Here is a 20,806-nt window from a genome sequence, read left to right on the forward strand (position 1 = left end):
ATAATGTACATATTTTAAGAAGTATCAAAAGTAAAAGGTTTGCTTATGAGTTTTTTTTTCTCCAAAGGTCTTTGGTGTTATCTCTGTATGTATTTACTCCTCCATCTTGTATTCCCATCTCCTTACCCAATTTTAACGCTTTCTATTCCATTATTCACCTTCAGCCCTTTGTACCACTGTGTTGTATCTATTCTCCACTGAAACTCCTTTCCACAGCCCCTTACTAATACTTGGTCTCTATGAGTATTTCAAATAGATAACACATATACAAAGATTCAAAGCTAACATCCAGAGATGAGAGAAAACACATGACATTTTTCTTTCTGGGTCTGAGTTACCTCACTTAGAGTAACCATTTCCAGGACCATCCAGTTACCTGAGATTTCATAATTTTGTTTTGCTCAATAGCTGAATAATGTTCCATGAATAAATGGACTGCATTTTCAGTATCCTCTCATTATTTGAATCAATAGTTTTCTTTCCTGGCTATTGTGAACAGAGCTGCAATGAACATGGATGAACAGGCATCTCTACACTGTAGTATAGAGTCCTTTGGGTGTGTGATGGTTTGAATAGGCATGACCCACATAGATTTATCTGTTTGAATGCTTGGCCATAGGAGGTCACACTATTAGGATGTGTGGTCTTATTAGAGGAAGTGTGTCATGTAGAGGCAGGCATTGAGGACTTAAATGCTCAAGCTATGACCTGTGTAAAACACACACACACACACACACACACACACACACACACACACACACAGAGTTTCCTCCTAGCTGCCTTTGGATCAAGATGTAGAACTCTTGGCTCTTCCACCATGTCTTCCTGCACACCGCCATGATGATGATGATGATGATGATGATGATGATGATGCCCTAGACCTCTGAAACTGTGAGCCAGTCCCAGTTACACGGTTTTTCTTGTAAGAGCTTCTTTGGTCGTGGTGTCTCTAACTAAGGCTATCTACCTAAGCGTGGTGTAGCTGAATCACGTGGTAGATCTATTTCTATCTTTTAGAAGCACTCCCATACTGATTTGCAAAGTAGCTGCACTAGTTTTACTCTCACCAGCAACGAGTAAGTGAAAGACTTATAAGTCTCAGCTACTCACTTCTTTTCATACAGAGTTCCACACGGCTTCACACCTTAAGAAACAAGCCAGAGCACATCTCCTTCCATGTCAATGTCATGAGAAAGGGCTCTTTCTGGCCAATGTAGAGTAACATGGTCCAACTTCAGCCCTCCAATGAAACAGGCAGAAAATGTCCAAGCCTATGAACCATCATATCTTAGGCTACTAAACATCAGGCAGTAAGGACTAGTCTATCACGAGAAATAGGAAAACGTTAAGGAGGACACTAGGATAGAGCCACTCATAATTTTGGTCAAATTTTTATACTGAAACAAAAGGAGAAATCCAGGTAGAACTCAATGGTTTTCTTGGGTTAGAAAAGCCAAGTAAGCCAGACACCTGGACGTGATAACCATGGCCCCAGACAGAGCAAGAGCGCTGAAGGCCTGCTGATGCTTTCTGCTAAGCAGTTGGGTATTGATCAATATGTTTGTGATTCTCTCACCTACAGGGAGTCACTATAGATTAAAAGAAAAGACCCTCGGAGTTCACAGATCCAGGGTGAGTATCTATTATCTCAGGGTGATTGGGAAATTTAAAATTATTTGGACAGAGAAACCCAAAGTATTAGCACATTCTTTCTTAACAATGCTTTAAAGTGAACGTTCCCGAGGTTAGCATCCAATAACAATTACCAGAAGTATTAGTGTCTTTTACACTGGAGTGACTAAAATAGGTCACAGAAACTACTTAACGGAAGAAAGATTCATTTTGGCTGCTGGTTCAGCAGGCCCCAGTCCTCTGTTCCTGGAAAGATGTGACGAGAATGAAGTGGTGACTACTATTACATGGATAAAAAGAAGCAGAAAGCGGCTAGAGCCTGGGCCTGAGCTACTGCCTTCAGAGCTGGCTCAGGTGACCCACAAGCCTACCAGGCCCCACCTTCTCAAGGTTTATAGCCTCTCACAACGGCCCCACCACTCCAAACATGAGCCTGTGGAAGATATTCCAGATTTAGTCCATAACAGCAGGCTTCCAAGAAGAAATATTGGTAGAAGGTTTCTCCCATAATCAGAAGAAAATAAATCAATCAAATTAACAGAAATGACTAAGGTGACAAATTTTCCAAAGCAAAATTTTAAAGATGAAAACTTAAGTTCTTGAAATGAAAAATAAACGGGAGTTTAGTAAACATAAATTAGATATTTAAGAAGAAAAATTTAGATTTTTGACAAAGAAGCCAAAACCATTCAATGGAAAAAAGACAGCATCGTCAACAAATGGTGCTGGTCCAACTGGATGTCCACATGCAGAAAAATGAAAATAGATCTATATTTATCACCCTGCACAAAACTAAAGTCCAAGTGGATCAAAGACCTCAACATAAAACCAGATACTCTAAATCTGTTAGAAGAAAAAGTGGGGAACATCCTAGAACTCATTGGCACAGGAGACAACTTCCTGAACAGAATACCAACAGCACAGGCTCTAAGAGCAACAATCAATAAATGGGACCTCATGAAACTGAAAAGCTTCTGTAAAGCAAAGGACACTGTCATCAAAACAAAACGCCTGCCTACAGATTGGGAAAGAATCTTCACTAACCCTTTATCTAACAGAGGACTAATATCGAGTATATACAAAGAACTAAAGAAGCTGAAGAGCAGCAAACCAAGTAATCCAATTAAAAAATGGGGAATAGAGCTAAACAGAGAATTCTTGACAGAGGAATATCGAATGGCAGAGAAACACTTAAAGAAATGCTCATTCTCATTAGCCATCAAGGAAATGCAAATCAAAACGACCCTGAGATATCACCTTACACCCATCAGAATGGCCAAAATGAAAAACTCAAGGGACAACACATGCTGGAGAGGTTGTGGAGAAAGGGGAACCCTTCTCCACTGCTGGTGGGAATGTAAACTGGTACAACCACTCTGGAAATCTATCTGGCGCTTTATAAGACAATTAGGAATAGTGCTTCCTCAAGACCCAGCTATACCACTGCTAAGTATATACCCAAAGTTTGCTCAAGTACACAAAAGGGATATTTGCTCAACCATGTTTATAGCAGCTTTATTTGTAATAGCCAGAACCTGGAAACAACCCAGATGTCCATCAACGGAGGAATGGGTACAGAAATTGTGGTATTTTTACACAATGGAATACTACTCAGCAATCAAAAAGGAGGAAATCATGAAATTTGCAGGCAAATGGTGGGATCTAGAAAAGATCATCCTGAGTGAAATATCCCAGAAGGAGAAAGACAAACACTGCATATACTCACTTATATAGACCTATAAGATATGATAAACATAATGAAATCTGTACACCTAAAAAAGATAATCAAGAGAGCAGACATGGGGTAAGATTATCAATCCTCGTTTAGAAAGACAGATGGGATGCGCATTGAACATATGACAGGAGTCTACTGAGCGCATTTGAAAGACTCTAACTAGCAGTGTTCTCAAAGCAAAGACTCATGACCAAACCTTTGGCAGAGTACAGGGAATCATAAGAAAGAAGGGGAGTTAGTATGATGAGGAAAGGATAGGAGCTCCACAAGGACCAAACATATCTGGGCACAGGGTCTTTTCTGAGACTGACATGCAACCAAGGACCATGTATGAATGTAACCTAGAACCTCTGCTCAGATGTAGCCTGTGGTAGCTCAGTAACCAATTGGTTTCCCATAGTGAGGGGAACAGGGACTATTTCTAACAGGAACTCAATGACTGGCTCTTTGGCCTCCCCACCCCCCAAGGGAGGAGCAGTCCTGTTAGGCCACAGAGGAGAGCTTTGCAGCCAGTCCTGAAGATACCTGATAAAACAAGATCAGATGAATGGGGAGGAGGTCCCCCCTATCAGTGGACCTGGCAAGGGGCACGGTGGAGATGAGGGAGGGAGGGAGGGACTGGGAGGGAATGAGGGATCGGGACACGGCTGGGATACAGAGTTAATAAAATGTAACTGATAAGAAAAAAATAAAATTTGAAAAAAAAAGAAGAAAAATTTAGCGAACTTGAAGAATGAGTAATAGATACTGTCCAAGGGGGGGGGATTAAAAATGAAAAAGGAATAATGGTAGAAGGGAAGGAAACTAGAAAATGAGTGAACAGAGTAACAGTGAACTCAGGGGCAGCTTTACGTATACATAAATATTTTTATGTAGTTCTGGTCCACACAGGAGAAGGGCAGAGAGAAAGTGTTTAAAAAATGTTGTAATTCTTAAAATCTTCTAAATGCAACCACAACTTCAAATCCATTTTTAATGAAGACCAGTGACATACAGGGACAAAAACCAAAGGAAAACCACAGCAAAACATATTGTATCTGAGTTGCTTGAAGAAGCAATAGGGGAGCCTTTTAGAAAAGTATACAGAAAAGGGATGAAGCATTCTATGCAGATACATAAAGAGGAGCAAAGCTGGCTTATAAAGAAGCAAATGAAGAACCACAGTGGAGCAATCTTTTTTGTTGTTTTGTTTTTGGGTTTCTCTGTGTAGCCTTGGCTGTCCTGGACTCGCTTTATAGACCAGGCTGGACTCGAACTCACAGAGATCTGCCTGCCTCTGCCTCCCTGAGTGCTGGCTTTACAGTTGTGCTCTGCCACACCTGGCTTAGAGCAACCTTTTTAATCCAACAAAGGGATGGAAAATCATTAATCAGAAACTCCATAGTTGTTGGAAATCACATTTATTTGTCAATTACGTAAGTTGCTAATCTAGACCTGTATGCCCACTGCTTGTCTGTTGGCTAAACAGTTGCAGTTTTAGCTTCCTTTGTGTTGCTGTGATGAAATGCTATGACCGAAAGTAACTTCGGGATGAAGGACTTTCTTGGCTAATATTTCATGTCACAGTCCATCACTGAGGGACATTATGGTAGAATTCAAGTACAAGCCACAAAGAGCCACTTCTAGAATGCTCCCTCGCTCCCTCCAAGGCTCATGCTTACCTAACTTCTTATACAGTCCAGGACCAACTGACCAAGGAGCAGTGCCACCCACAGACCAACCTGATCTAGACAGTTCCTCTCCAGAGCCTTCTCATCTCTGATGATGGAAGGCTGTGTCGAGTTCATAGTTAAGGCTAACCAGGACAGCTGCAGATAAATATTTATAAAATATACAACTCAAATGTGAAGTTGGCTTTGATTCGAGGATGTGTTTGTTTTATGCATTTGAAGCCATCTTATATGACATAAACTAATTTAGCTTTGGCCTATGTTCAAAAATTAAATTGACTCTTTTATTACATAATGTTCCTCTTTATTCAATACTTATGTTAAAATATATTTTGTTCTTTGTGCCCACTGGCACATTAGCTTTCTTTTGGTCAGTGCTTACACCATGTAAGTATGTCCATGCTTTGCTTCTCAGTCTGCCTGCTGTTTCTCAAGCCTGATTTTCCCGTGCCAGGAACTAGCCCTCAAGGAGAAGGCTGCTCTATGACACGTGTTTTTGTTCTCTCAAGGATCTTGGCCTCTGCTATCTGGTGTATGAAGACATTTGTTTAATATATCTTTCCAGTTTTTGTAACTTGTGTGCATGTGAAAGAGAGAAAGCCTGGAACCCATCATGATCTGGAGCTCCTCTACCAGCTGTCTAGCCTCCAACATTTCTTCAATAAACTACTTACACATAGCTCCAATTTCAGGTTATACCTCTGGGAAAGGGGACTTAGGATAACTGGGCATACTGTACACTTACTTTACCAATTAAGTTAAAATGTTTCGTTCTGTAAGGATAGCACCATGCCCACTGAAATTCAGTTGTATATTTGAGAAGTTTTGATATATGTGCATGGTGCCTGTTTTTTTTAAAATCATACTTCACTTCCTGTGTGGATAAAGTTCATTATGATGAAAGTAGCTCCATGTATACTATACTTTTAAGATTATTCTATATTTGCTTGTTACCTTTACAGTTGGAGAGAAATAAGTCTGAATAGAAGAAGCGTTCGTCCACTCAGCATTTTGTGGATATCATTTCACATCTTCTAATGCTAAATGTTACTGAGAAGAAATCACAAGTGAGGTCTTTTTTTTTTTTTTTCATTGCTTATTCTTTTGCTGGAGGCCAGAAGGATGCTTATCATAAAGTAAGTGTCAAGCACGGTGGCTCATTCTAATTATCCCAGCACTTGAAGGCAGAGGTAGAGGATCCCTGTGAGTTTGAGGCTAGCCTGATTGATGGAGAGTCCAGGCAGGCAGGGCTACATAATGAGACCCTGTCTAAAAGAAAATCTATATGTACATAAAAAGTTGCCATTATATATTAGAATGTTTCTATGTTTCCAATTGTATTAGAATACACCATGCCCTTAGAAAATTGTATAAATTCTTTATTTGGCAAAGTCACCTTCTGTTACAACTTAAAATGCATGTCAAGTCCCAATTGTGTTTTTCAGAGACACAAATTATCTTTATATGCTATGATGTATACACATAGAATCTGTACTTATGCTCTTTGCAACCATTTAGTTTCATTTTCTTTGTTCAATCTAACTGTTTCTAGTGCATTCTTCATACTTGGAATTCAATAAATAGCCACCAGTAACATGGGGCTACTTAAACTTAAACTGATTTAAAATATAAGGGCATTAAAATTTAATTCCTTGTCTGCATTTATACACATTTCCACCTTGCAAATAGAAGCCTGCGGCAGTGATGAGGGACATAAGTGTGGAATACTCCAGGGATTTCAAAGAAGACTTCTGGAGACAGAGTACAGGACAGTAGTTCTCAACCTGCATGTCATGACCCCTTTGGGGCCAAACAACCCACAGGGTTGCCTAAGACTATCAGGAAACACAGATAGTTACAGCCAGATCACAAATAAAGGAAACTATGGTAACTCTCTCAGTGTAAACACACTGAGGACCTTTCCATTGGTGAGAGGCTTGCTTTCTACCATTTCTTCACCGTCTACTATTTGCATACTGAAAATATGCAAATGAAATTTATTTACTTATTTTTGGCTGTAATATATTTCTCCCTTGTTAAGCTAGTTTATATTTTTCTTGTTTCTCATTTCATGAGAACTTACTGAAAATTTTATTTTAGCCCATTTATTATAATTACGATGTGTCTCAGTTCTGCCTAGTAGCTTCATGCCTTTTCTCAGTTTTATGAGCTATACTGAAAAGGTTATCAAAAATAGTCTGTGGGACAAATGTTTGTAAATGTACAGACAAAGCTATGCTCGTCCACTGCTCTTATTGCCACTGGCTCTTTCCAAACTCTAGTAGCAGAACTAGGGTTGAAGAGACAGAAATCACATGACCTGGGACAGTTAAATCCATATGGTCTTATGCTTTACAGATGTCTGATGACCCCTAAAGTACAGGGAATGGACAACCAACCACCTGTAGTCTGAGAGCACAAGGCAGAGTGAGGATAGGATTGGAGAACCCGCCTCATTGGCCTCATTCTGTTCTTCACGGCTTTTAAAGGGGTATTTAGTTCAGCTCCACATCATGTCTTAGATGAAGCTGCCAGACTATGCGCAGCTGCCCTAAATATCCATGGGGGTGAGGAGTTGGTCCCAGCTTCCTCCAAGGCTGCCCAAAGCTGCAGGTGCTCGGTTTCCTTACATGAAACAGCACACTATTTACACATGATTTATACCATCCTGCGTACAAGGCTGACTGTATTATAGCATGATTGACTTACAAATAAAGTAATCCACTGCCCAAACCATGAAAGATTCACCCCACTAATAACTAGGAAATGAAGCAGCAAGGTTCCCAACATAACAGACTGACAAAGACGTTCTTGTTTAGCTAAGTCATTAATTTAAACCCATCAACAGAAAAACTGGAGGCAAATGTGTGGCATTTGAAAGACCATTGTTTATTCTAGCTCTGAAGAGATTTTTTTTAAATTTACTTTTCAGTGCTGTGGGCCGTGGCTTTACACTAAGCTACATCTCCAGACCTTTATTTTACAGAACCTTGTAAAATAAAGAGGCATCATTACGAAAACTATGGAGAAACTGGACGTTTTGTAATTACATACTCAATGCTGGGCAATTTTCATTGAAATAAAAATAAATGACATTTTTCTGATGTCATTAACACTCTAGAATATAAACGTGGTCTCGTAATTAGTTTTTTAATATTTGAATTAATTTATTATGCTCTGGTTTTGCTATTAATGTCTTCATTACTGTGCCATTCACACTCTTTAATGAAATCTTTTACAAAGGTGATTTTTATGGGCCCCCCATCAGGAACAATAGGCTCTGGCCTTCATGTGTACCCATTTGGCTGCATAACCGCACTGAGCCATGTATTATTTCTTAGCCTTTTGTAGATATTGCTCGTTGCTGTCATTGGCCACCACCAAGGAGCCTATGGTGACTGTTACAGTTTCCTTGTTTTCCTAACTGGATGTGGACATAAAACCTTCAACCATAATGCTTAGCAATCTTGTCAAAATATATGTTGATGTAAATCATAGATCAGGCTTATTAATCATCCAGCCCCCTCCTCCGGTATTTCTTTTCTTTCCTTTCTTGAAAAGGGAACACTCACCTTGCCAACTGTTTTTCTTCTGGGAATTTATTACCCAGTTTTATATTCCCTGACAAGGAAACGCGAAAAAGGCCCCTCCTCCCATATTTGTTACTATTTTGGCTAATTTATTTGGCACAAGAATCTCCTTGGCTGAGACTTCCTATGGCAGGTGCCCCACGCCACGCCCCCTTCCACGCTCATTAAAATGTATGTGTTTTTTTTTCCAGGATTCCTCTTTGAACACAGCCACCGTTAACCCCTAGGAGTATTTTGCTCTGGACTGCGCGCCGAGCGAGGACCGCTTAGACCCACGCACCCGTGCGACGGCCACGGCAGAGGTTTGCGGCTGGAAGTCTAGATGCAGTCGCTAGCTCAGAAACTACGGAGGGCCCAGAGCACTGAAGGGGCAGTCACAGAGTCCTCACGCTGGGATAGGAACCCCGATCCCACACTGGATGGAGGGGCCACAGAGGCGGGGAAAGAAACCTTGCCGGGTCACAGCGAGGACCGCGGCGCAGGGACCCACGCGCAGACGCTTCCGCAGCGGAGAACTTCTGCAGACGCGGAAGGGGGCGGGGGAAGTGTGCACATGCGCAGTGTCCACGCGACCCGGGGTTGGGCGGACCCGGGGAGGTGGGGCAGCTGTCTGCGCAGGCGCCTCGAGTCACCAGGAGCCTCCGCCGAGGTGCGTAGCGGGATGGTGCCGCGGTGCCAGGTAAGAGGGGGTACGCGCGAGCGAGCTAGCCTGGGCACGGGGCTCCGCCGCAGGCCGGGCCCTGCGTGGGCAGCCCTTCTCTCCCGCTTCCCCATGTCCTCCCTGGCTCGCGGCCTTGAGCCTGCTGTTCTCCGAAAGTCAAGTTGTGTCCCCGAACTCTGCTATACAGGTCGTGGCCTTAATAAGCGACTCCCTTATGGAGGCTCCTAGACGTTTTTAAATTCCCTGCCCTTCCGGATGGGCACTTTGACAGGCACTTTTTAAAAATTAAGACGCAACTAATTAACAGTCATGGTGTGGAAATGGGCGTCACCCAGGGGTTGACAAGCCCTGGATAGTTTGCAGAAGCCGTGATTGTTGAGGAGAGACTGAGTTGTACTGAGTGACAGGTGAGCCGGTTTGCATGGTCAGGAGCCTTAGTTCCCAGGCTGATTGCACAGGTTTGGCCTAGGAAAGACCAGCTTATCCTGTTACTCAAGCCCGTTTGCTTTGCCGCATGTCAGATGTTCTGTGTTGTGTAACTTGATCGTAATGTAGACTGGAATCAAAGGTCATCTGACCACCGTGAAAAGAAAGCTAGGCCCTTGGTGACTGGTCCGATTAATTTACGTGTGTAATTCACCTTTTGACTCAGACCTCTGTTCACTGTTTCAGGTTTATGGAAGAATCACTTCCATGTTAATTGAGGTCAGACTTACAGACTTACCGTGTTTTCCAAGGATTTCCATGTACTAGGATTTTAATGGTGCCACACAAGTTTATGACAGGTCTAAAGAGTATGCAGAAATCGGAATTGAGATTAAAACTTTTTTCTCAATTATGAATCTGTGAATATATTGAAGCCTTTCTTTCTTTCTTTCTTTCTTTCTTTCTTTCTTTCTTTCTTCTTTCTTTCTTTCTTTTTTTTTTTTTTTTTTTTTTTTTGAGACAGGGTTTCTCTGTGTTGCCCTGGCTGTGCTGGAACTCAAGTAGACCAGGATGGCATTGAAGACACAGAGATCCACCTGCCTCTGCCTCCTAAGTGCTGGGAGTACAGACGTGCACCCAAACCACCACGGGCTAAATTGAAGGTTTCTGAGACATTGCTTTTGAAAAGTAAAGATACTTCTCAGTGAGTTGTTTAAAGCAGCGCCTCCCCTTTCAGATTGAAGTGCTGTATTTTGCAAAGAGTGCTGAAATAACTGGAGTTCGTTCAGAGACCATTTCCGTGCCTCAGGAAATCCAAGCGTTGCAGCTGTGGAAGGAGCTAGAGATTCTCCATCCTGGGTAAAGTTGTAGAATGCATATGATGAACATGTAAATTTTTTTTTTTACAATGTGTTAATTTGTGTGTGTACTATAAAACAAGAGTACTAATTTGTTTTTCTTAAAATCTTAAAACTCTGCTATTTAGCAATGCTCAGATGATTTACTAACATTACAGATAATTTACTAAAATGGATAAGTAAAGTGGACATTCCTGGACATGTTTATATAATTTACAATCATTTCTTATAATTTCTAAGGCAGAAAATATAAGTTCTGCGTTTTATAACCCAAGATGAAATGTTAAAAAATGGACACCGTAAACTTTTCTGTCCTTTTCTTTAGAATATTCAAAAGTTTGCGAGATTAAAAGAAAAATGAAGCCTGGCAAACTCTACAGGCTGCTAGGCTTGGCTTTTATGATGCTTCAGCATTTCCCCCTGGTCCCTGAAACTCTGATTTTGAACTGTGATCGTTTTATCTCCAGTCTTCTGAAATGTGGAAGGGACTTACTTGAAAATGTCCCAGGATCTCAATAGTGCTTCTTCGGCCTGCACAGAGAGGTTTCACACTGACCCCGGTGCCTGGTGCAGGTAACGCTGCACAGTACGCTGGGAAGGAAATACTCCTCCCTGCTTAGGAATCTCACAGATTGCTTTTACTTTCAGGGGAAAGTTGGCAAGACCTTTGTGCTGTTTTACCCACCTGCAGGGGCACACGTGGTCTCCTGGGAGACTTACCTAGACTTACCGTGTGTCTACACTTAGCAGGCCTGTGAAAAGGCCATGTTGTTGCTTTTCAATGCTTTGAATATTGGTCCGTGTCTAGTTTGGGGATGTTTGTTTCTTTGCCCCCAAACACACGGCTTTCGGTGCAGAGGAACCTGACATACCATAGGGATGTGCCCTCCACAGAATGAGAGTCAGACGAATGCCTTTGTGAGTGATGTGGTGTGCGGTGCAGCGGAGGAGGTGTGAGGTGTGGCTCGCGTCTAAGCAGACCGCTCTCCTTCAGACTGGCTGATGTTAGAAACCAGGTGATATTTGCTGTTCGCCAAGAGTATGTCGAGCTTGGAGATCAGCCACTCCTGCTTCAGCCCGGAGACGAAGTTGCCGTCATCCCCCCAATCAGTGGAGGATAATGCTTCCGAGCCATCCAGGTATGTACTGTTTCTTCTTCTTAGCCGGTCTTGGTATGGGTCGTCCGCATGCCAACTTGTGTACAGAGTGGTGAAGGGTCATCACACGAGATAACTTGTATACAACGTATACGTGACAACTTGGTTGTGGTTGAACGCACCATTTGGGTTCGGTGTTATCAGAAAAAGAAAAACGTGTGTAAAAACAATGGTTCTTAACCTATGGGTTGTGACCCCTTTGGGGGCCGAACGACCCTTTCACAGGGGTCACATATCAGATAGCCTGCGTATCAGATATTTACATTATGATCTGTAACAGCAGCAAAGTTACAGTTATGAAGTAGCAAAGAAATAATTTTATGGTTGGGGGGTCACCGCAACATGAGGAACTGTATTAAAGTGTTAGGACAGTTAACCCACTGGTGTAGAGGAACACAGTTCTCCAGGCAGCAGAGAGAATGTGAGGAATCCTGGGAGCCAGGTGCTGGTCTTTTAAAGTTGGAGACAGGGAAACAAACACTGGATTAAGACTTTCTGGACTGTCAGCATTTTGAACACATCCTCAGTAACTTCCCTGAGCCACCTTTCCTTTCTTTATTCAGATGAACTTTCACAGGATTTCTAATTGTACTTCTCATGGCATATACTGTAAGGCCCTCTCGCCTGGCTAGCCTCTCCCCTTCACTCCTGTGCTTTTAAGCACATCACATTCTCTGTTGATCGAGACTCTTGGCATTTGCCACTCCCCATCATCACCTACAACCTGTATCCATTTCTTCGTGTTACTCCTTAATCTTGCAGGTCTCAGCTTTGAACATCATCTTTGTAGAGAGACCTTTGGGATCCCCTTATCTTCAAAAGCTCCTGAGACCTGTCTCAGAATTAATGAAAATAGTTATGGCTTGTGGTTGCTCTTAAGTTTTTTTTCTTTGCATGTACTTATTGTGTGTGTTTGCATGTGTAAACGTACACATTCCCACAGGGTGCATGTGGGCGTCAGAGCCAACCTGTAGGAGTGGATTCAGATACGAGCCAGGAGCCTCTGCTTTTGTTCCCTGCAGACCAGTGCCTAGACTGCCCTCTGGCTCTCAGTCATTTGTCTTAGGGTTTCTATTCCTATGAAAAAAACACCATGACCACAAGCGAGGCGAGAACAGAGGAGTTTAAGTGTGCTCACAACTCTGTGTCATACTCCGTCCCTGAGGGAAGTCAAGGCAGGAGCGCAAGGCTGGAACTGAAGCGGACACCATGGAGGAATACTGCGTGCTGGCTTGTTTCTTATGGATTTCTCATTATGGTTTGCTTTGCCTGCTTTCCTATAGCACCCAGAACCGCTAGCCTAGCTGCGGCACCCTCCTCAGTGAGCTGGGTCCTTGCACATCAATCATCAGTAAAGAAAATGCCCCGAAGGCTTACCTACAGGCCAATCTGGTGGCAGTTTGATGTTCCCTCTTTTCAGATAATTCTATCTGTGTCAAGTGGACACAGCGTAGTATAAACAGATGGCATTGCATAATACTGTTTGATGAATAAATGAAAAACTACAAAAGACACAACAACTGAGAACAGGTGCCCAAGTGTTACCTTCTTTCCTCCATGACTTACTGGGCTTCAGCCAGGTTGTGAAGGCTCCTTGTTCCTATGAAATTATCTTTTCTCTTCCCATCTCTTGCTTGAATAAAGGAGAAGGCCATTCCAGATGTGGGGCTTGGTTACATAGCGGTTAGTGATGTTCTGGGTGTAGGGCTTGGTTGCATAGTTGTTAGTGATGACATACACATAGATAAAAGTGGTGAAACCTCAACTTATCGTGATGGGAGAGATGTACAGCAATTACATTTTATGTGTATATTGGCACATGACACTGACACATGTTAATGATCATGCTCACGTAGAATTCCTGTAACTTCACGAAGGATAGTAATGGTTGTATTTGTTAAAACTTTGGACTTAAATTTTATCATTTAAATCAAATCCTCCTCTTCTCACCTAATATAGGAAAAGTAGAGCCAGAAACAGTGTATAAGTTGAAGGTATTACTTCTGGCATTCCTCTTGCTAAGGGTGGTTGACATCTTATTTCTAGGAAAGATGAGGATGAGGTTGAAGAGAAACCCAAAGACATAATACGATTCACTGCTGAGAAGCTTTCAGTGGATGAAGTGTCTCAGCTGGTGATCTCCCCGCCGTGTGGTGCAGTGTCTCTCTTTGTAGGTGAGTTTGTGATTTTCTCTGCTTCTACAGAGTAGAAACCCGTAAGTGCTTTCTATGTTGGTGTCCACAGTCAAAGGATGAGCAGTAAACACTGCCAATGGCGGTGAACAGAAACTTGCCAGTTTTAGGTTTGTTTTTTGTTCATTTTTAGATAGGGTTTCTCTGTGTAACAGAACCCTGGTTGTCCTGGACTCAGTTTGTAGACCAGGCTGGGCTGGCCTCGAACTCACAGAGTGAGAGCCACCTACTACTGCCTCCTGAATACTGGGATTTTTTTTTTCTTCTTTATACCTTTATTCAGGCAATTTTCCCGGAGGCGCTCCGGTCTCTCTTAGAGAAAGAGAAACCAAAGAGAATCAGAATCAGCCTAGCCGTTGTGTGTCTGGAGGCTGGGTGCTCCCGAGTACTAAGATTAAAGGCATGCACTACCATTCCCATCTCCGGTTTTAGTTTTATCTTAATTACTTTTTGATTAACAAGCCATATTAAATTACAGGCATTATAATACAGGCATAATAATTACAAGCATGATAAAAGTCAACTGTTACTTTTGTTCTTTCTAAATGTTGAGATAAAGTATATATTTGTTGATAATACTGGGAACAAAAATGTTTTCCTTTTAAGTCTGAAGCACTGTTGGTAAGAAGAGGAATACAGCTAATACAGACATGTGAATGCTTTCAGGGAGCTTGCTTAGTTACTGTTATTCCTGATCATCTTGGAGATGATCCTCTTTGGTTCTCCTAATCAAATTTTGCTTGTAGGAAATTTAAAGTAGGTTTTAGACAAATGCACAGTACTTCTTTGTAAGTTAGATAGGAGATGGAGATGGAGAGCAAAGTCATGTGCCCCCTTCTTGCTATAGCCTCGGCGTCTCGGCACAAACCCGCAGGAGGAGAGGCAGCCTCCTCTCTCTCTACTTCTTGTGAGATTTTTTTGATCTTCAGCTGCATTTTCAGCTTTGTGAGAAACCTTATCCACAAAGGAGATGGCTAGCAATGTTACCAACAAGACAGGTCCTCACTCCATGAAATCCCGTGTACTCATTGGGAATCTGAACACTCTTGTGGTCAAGAAGTCTGATGTGGAGGCCATATTTTCAGAATATGGCAAAATTGTGGGTTGCTCTATGCATAAGGGCTTTGCCTCGTCCAATATGTTAATGGAGGAAATGCCCAGGCTGCTGTAGCTGAAGAGGATGGCAGAATGATTGCTGGCCAGGTTCTTTGCAGAGTCAAAAATGAGTCAAGGAAAAGCAGGTATGAAACGATCTGCAGCGGAGATGGAGAGCCCCTCATTTGACTTGGACTGTGACTTTCAGTGGGATTGTTATGACAGGATGTACAGTTGCTCAGCGCATGTTCCTCCTCCTCCTATTGCTCGAGCTGTGGTGCCTTCTAAATGCCGACGTGTGTCGGGAAGCACCTCACAAAGGGGCAAAGTCGGATTCAGTTCAGAGTGGACAACGGGGATCTTCTTCCAAGTCTGGAAGGTCGTGACCTTCAGGGTGTGAAGAAGGAGCCCACTCAGATAAATCAAAAAGTGAATTCTCTGCTGGAAAGCTTGGAAAAAAATTGAAAAAGAACAAAGCAAACAGGCAGACTTGTCCTTCTCATCCCCAGGAGAGACGAAGAACAAAAAGCCTGAAGAAGCGCAGAGCAGCGCCTCTGTGAAGAAGGGTGAGACTAATGTGAAGATGGGGTCTGAGGCAGGCGCAGTTGACTGCTGAGGAGGGTGCCCTGCTGGATGATGACGATCATGAAGATGGGGGGGTGACCAGCTGGAGATGATCAGTGATGATGAAAAAGAGCCTGAGGGAGGGGAGGATGACAGGGACAGCACCAACGGGAAGGATGACTCTTAAGCACAAAGTGGAGTTTAGAAATCTTATCCCATTATTCATTTACCTGGGCACTTGTGAGAGATCAAAGTGACACCACATCCTTCCTCCCCCCTGGTATATTCAGCACATTCTCATTCTTCTCCCTTTCCTATTTCTGTGTTCACTAATTCATAATTGACCTGTGCCTAGTTCCATTTTCACTTTGTTTGATGCGCCTTAGTAGTTTTATGAAGTCTTACCGGGTAAATTTTGCTTTAATTTTGATACCTCTTTGACTTAACAAGAAAAAGATGTATTTTTATTTAAAGAAATAATTTCTTTTTAAAAATATCTGTAAATGAAGTATTTCTGTTATAGAGAAAAACCTCATTTTCATTGTGTGGTTTTTGTTTGTTTTGTTTTTCAGGGACTACAAGAAATAACTTTGAAGGCAAAAAAGTCATTAGTTTAGAATATGAAGCCTATCTACCGATGGCAGAAAATGAAATCAGAAAAATTTGTAGTGACATTAGACAAAAATGGCCAGTCAGACACATAGCGGTGTTCCATCGACTTGGGTAAGATCTCCTTATCTTCTGGATGTTGAATATGGTGGCTTTCCATCTGTATGTTGATACTGACTAAGACACTTTCTTAACAAGAAAAGGATGCTTCGCTTTCCGTCTGTGTGTTGATACTGAATCAGATGCACTCTTGCCCAGAAAGGAGCTTGTGCTTTTTCTCCAGAGGACAGTAGAGAGGGCATTCAGCATTTAGTCTGACTACTTCTTGGGTTGCAGCATCAGATGACCTCATCGCCTCTTTTGCTATAATGAAACCTTCAGGTCTTGGCCCTCACTGCCTGTGAGAATGTCTACTTAAATCCTCAAGGCCTTTAGACAGTTTTTCTGAAGTTGAAAGTTGGCTGCAGATGTGAAGCCATTAAAAAGAGTTTGTTTCTTATACAACCAAAAAGAGCAGTGATCCAGGATTTTAAAAGAAGCCATCAATTAAGACATCTGTCATTTTGTTATTAGCTATAATTTTATTACTAACTGGTAATGTTACCTGGTGTTGTCAATCCTATTGCTTAAGATGAATTGATATTTATTATATGTAATGCCAAATTAAGTGTATGTGGTCACTCTGTAGCCTTTAGACACCATCTTACACTGTACCTTGTTTGAATCTGATGTTTGTTGAATTAGAGAGAGTACCTTTTCTTCTTAGTCCCCATCAAAGAATGTTTATGGATAGATGCTAACTTCCACTGAATATAGCTGACATGAATTATTGTTCTCTAGTTAAACTAGATATTTAAATATAATAGAATACATACAGAGAGGTTTTTTTTCACTTTTTAAGTGGTTTCTTTAATATGCTAGTTCGGAGATAATGGTAACTTTTATCATCTTGTTAAAGTTTGGTTCCAGTGTTGGAAGCAAGCACAGTTATTGCTGTGTCCTCGCCTCACAGAGCTGCGTCCCTTGAGGCCGTGAGCTACGCCATTGATTCTTTAAAAGCCAAGGTGCCCATATGGAAAAAGGTAAGTGAGAAAAATTCCTCTTCTTGCCACATGGACATGATATTTTTCTTAGATAAAGGATGGGAATTAAGAGCACATTTTTGAATTTGGCTTTATATGCCTTGCTTACCCATAGCATCTTGTTTTCCTTATTTGGGAAATAGTGCATTTATGTAGTGGCTGTTATATTAAGTTTAACCATCATATATATCTTATATATGTGTGTTATATATAAAACATGTAATATATATATATATGTTACATGTTTTGTATAACACACACACACACACACACACACACACACACACACACACACACACACATATATATATCCCAAGAAGTGTATGCTGTAGAGTAGGGTTTCACAAGTGCTGGCAGTTAGAATTTCTAATCCTCACTGTTCCTGTGGTTTATAAAGAAATTTCCCTTCAGGTAGGATTCTATTCAACTAGAGGTCTTTTCTTTGGAAAGTTAGGCTAATTCTGGCTTTTTAGTGTCTGGTTAAGATAGTAATTCCTCAAGAGAAAAGAGCATTTGCCTAATGGTTCTTCTTTTCAGGGTGGAGACTGTGTCTGAGAAAATGCTTACTGGGTGGATTAGAAAGCAGATAGGTAGCAGACATGTTTTTGCACGTCTACATTCTCAGCACTGCTGGAGAATCACATGTTTTAGTCTGTTGTAGGCTATGTAGGCCCCATCTCAAAAGCACGTAAAAATATAAACATTGATAGGACATTCTGGCTGGTTTTCTGCCATTAGTCAAACAAGAACAAGTAATTCTCTGGTTAAATGGGGCATTTTGAAGGGACGACCTCTCCTCCCCCAAGTAGTGTAGCAGCATTGGGGAGATAGTTCTGCACTTGGAAATGTGTCCTTATGTATCTGAGTCCAGAATCCTCAAGCTTCCCTCAGCAGTGTGACTGTTCCCAAAGCCGAGGAACTAATGACAGCTCGAAAAGTCAAGGCCAGTACTATCCTCAAGGGAGTGGCTCTCCTCAATCAGCAGAAAGATAAGCAAGTGGGACACTGAACCAGGGTCTGAGAGAGTTAGTGGACATATTTTCTGAGTAAAACCTGATCCTCCCTGTGGGCTAAAGACTTTAGGAACTCCTTTGGGATTGCAAGATAGGGTGTGTGAGGAGCTCATGATTCTGAGAGATCATGAGGCAAGCCTGGACAAGGGAGAGGAGCTGAGAACATTCAAAATGAGGTTCCAGCCAGATGGCAATGGTAGCTTTTTCTACTGGAGAGGAGAGCACCATCAAGCAGCAGATGAGGACCTAGCCCTGTGAGTGAGAGCAGTAGGCAGGAGTGGGCGCACGCTCTCCCTTTATGCGTTGAGGACTGGGGACCTTTCCAGAGGCTTTTCTTTGTAGAGGGACAGGAAACTGCAGGTCTCACAGGCAGTCTATAGGGCAAGGAACTCAGACCTCATCCAGGAACAGACAAGACGCTGCTGACACACCCTCTGAGGTGCAGCTCAGACCTTACAGACCAAGCTTTGAAATGGCTGTTGTGAGGAAACTGGGGAAAAAAAAAAAAACCTGGAGAAAGAAATTCAGCAAGTTAGTAGAGGAGAGAGACAGAGACACAGAGGCAGAGATAGACAGGGAAGGGGAGAGAAGGGAGAGAGACAGAGACAGGGAGAACAGAGAGAAGGGGGAGAGAAAGAAAGGGAGAGAGAGACAGGGGAAAGAGAAGGAGGAAGAGAAAGACTAGAGGAGAGGGGAAAGGAAGAGGGAAAAGGAGAAGAGATGAGTCTTAGAGATGAAAACTACAGGAGTGAATTTAAGGGCAGTTGACCTTGGATTTCTCTCACTGGAGAAATGAAATATGGCCACTGTGGAAAGAAGCGATGATTTTCTTCTTCTGTTCACGGTTGTCTGAGTTCCAAACTGATTGTTTGCCTAGCCCACACTGCAGATCATCTGAGACACAGGGAAGGGGGCTGCAGGAAGGTTAGGATACCTCACAGAGGTCACACTCAACTACAGCCAGGCCTGTTTAAACACCTGGACTCAATGCAACTTCACAGCCAGTGGAAATCCAGTCCACCTTTTCTTTTTAAAGTAATGTTCCAGTAGGTGAGTTTGGAAAGAAGAAAGGTTTAAAGCTAAAGACTTTCCATTTTCTCATATGTAATTTATCATACATATCATAATTTATCATATAAAATAAAAGTTTTATCAAAAGAGATGGATGTGTGTGTGGCCCAAATGGAATTGTTTATTCTTTTCTGTAGTTGCATCTTGTCTTGTGATAGCTTCTGGCCTGTCACTTCCTGGTCTGAGTTAGAGTGCTAATGCGTAAGGAACATGTATTTATGTTTGTGCTCTTGGTGCCTCAGGGAACTGTCAATTATATTGTTAAAAAGGAGTTCCTGGGAGGTAGAAATAGATGTGCTATTCACTTGTCTGATTTGTTCAAAGTATTTTATTCTCTCTTAATAACATAATGCATTTTGAATACTTGCTGTGTTTCTGTTTTTTAGGAGATATATGAAGAATCAGGCTCATCTTGGAAAAGAAACAAAGAATGCTTCTGGGCAGCTGGTGACTAGTCAATTTTTGGTGTGCTAAATCTTAAATTAGATAAACCATCCCTTAGGTTACACGAAAGGAGAAATAGCAAATGCATGAATGAGGGGCTACCTAGGAACTAAAGACGGGAAGAAATGCCTTAATTTCGACATGAGATAAGGAGTCTGTGACAGACCCATCCTTCTGTGACTAACTGCTAATAGTGGCCAGCTCACATGAGCTGTCAGCTGTCTCAGGAAGATCAGAATCGTTATCAGGCCTGTATAAAAGGCAGAATCAGAAAGTCATTGTCAGTTTTGATATTACATATTTTACATAGCTTAAAAGTGAACCTAAATAAATCATAATCATGATTTAAGCAGCTTAAAAGCAGATCCTGTTTATAATCAGTGATAATCCCTAAGAATTTTGTTGTTGCAGAGACCATTATGACTTCAGAAACTATAATTATATAATAAAGCTTTTTATATTTCATTAGTTGTGAATGTTGTGATGACTGTACAAATTAGCATAGAATTGTTACAAAACTAACTAGCAGGTGGTTAGTGTAAAAAATGGTGTATGGTGTTTAAAAGTTGGCCTACAGCTATTTAAGTAGATTGTGTAATTATTTACTAAAGTGATTTGGATAGTTCACGTAATGTCTGTATAACATTTATAGCTTGTGTGAAGTTATTAGTAAACAATTTTTCTGCAAGATTTTTATACCAAATATCGAGTTTTTGATTGGTCAGTCTCATGGCAGGTTTGAGTATACAAGTCCCATACAATATGTTTTGAAAATTTTTTTCAGCTTTATTGACATCTGTTTGACAAGTAAAATGCATTTAAGTTCCATAATGTGGTTTTGTGATGCTTGTATTTTAGAGTGATCATCACAACCCAGATGACTAACATTTCCATCACTTCATACAGGTTCATTGGGTGAATTAAGATGCATTCTGAGCTCATAAATAATTAAAATATGAGCAGAGCTGGAGAGATGGCTCAGTGGTTAAGAGCACTGGCTCTTCTTCC

At 41.6% G+C, this 20,806-nt stretch overlaps 1 protein-coding gene and 1 pseudogene across 1 annotated transcript; both read left to right on the top strand.

Moving 5' to 3' along the window:
* The first annotated feature begins 11,565 nt into the window (after positions 1-11,565).
* Positions 11,566-20,263, top strand: Mocs2 (molybdenum cofactor synthesis 2). The gene is made up of 5 exons (XM_055603386.1): positions 11,566-11,710; positions 13,775-13,902; positions 16,152-16,302; positions 17,147-17,270; positions 19,741-20,263. The coding sequence occupies exons 1-5, from the start codon at positions 11,613-11,615 to the stop codon at positions 19,807-19,809; spliced, it is 570 nt and encodes a 189-aa protein (XP_055459361.1). The 5' UTR covers positions 11,566-11,612; the 3' UTR covers positions 19,810-20,263.
* On the top strand, positions 14,705-15,766 carry LOC129673537 (heterogeneous nuclear ribonucleoprotein C-like; annotated as a pseudogene).
* Positions 20,264-20,806: the final 543 nt, after the last annotated feature.

This window comes from Psammomys obesus, unplaced genomic scaffold, assembly GCF_907164565.1.
Source record: "Psammomys obesus unplaced genomic scaffold, mPsaObe1.curated_primary_1811, whole genome shotgun sequence".
Taxonomy (NCBI): Eukaryota; Metazoa; Chordata; class Mammalia; order Rodentia; family Muridae; genus Psammomys; species Psammomys obesus.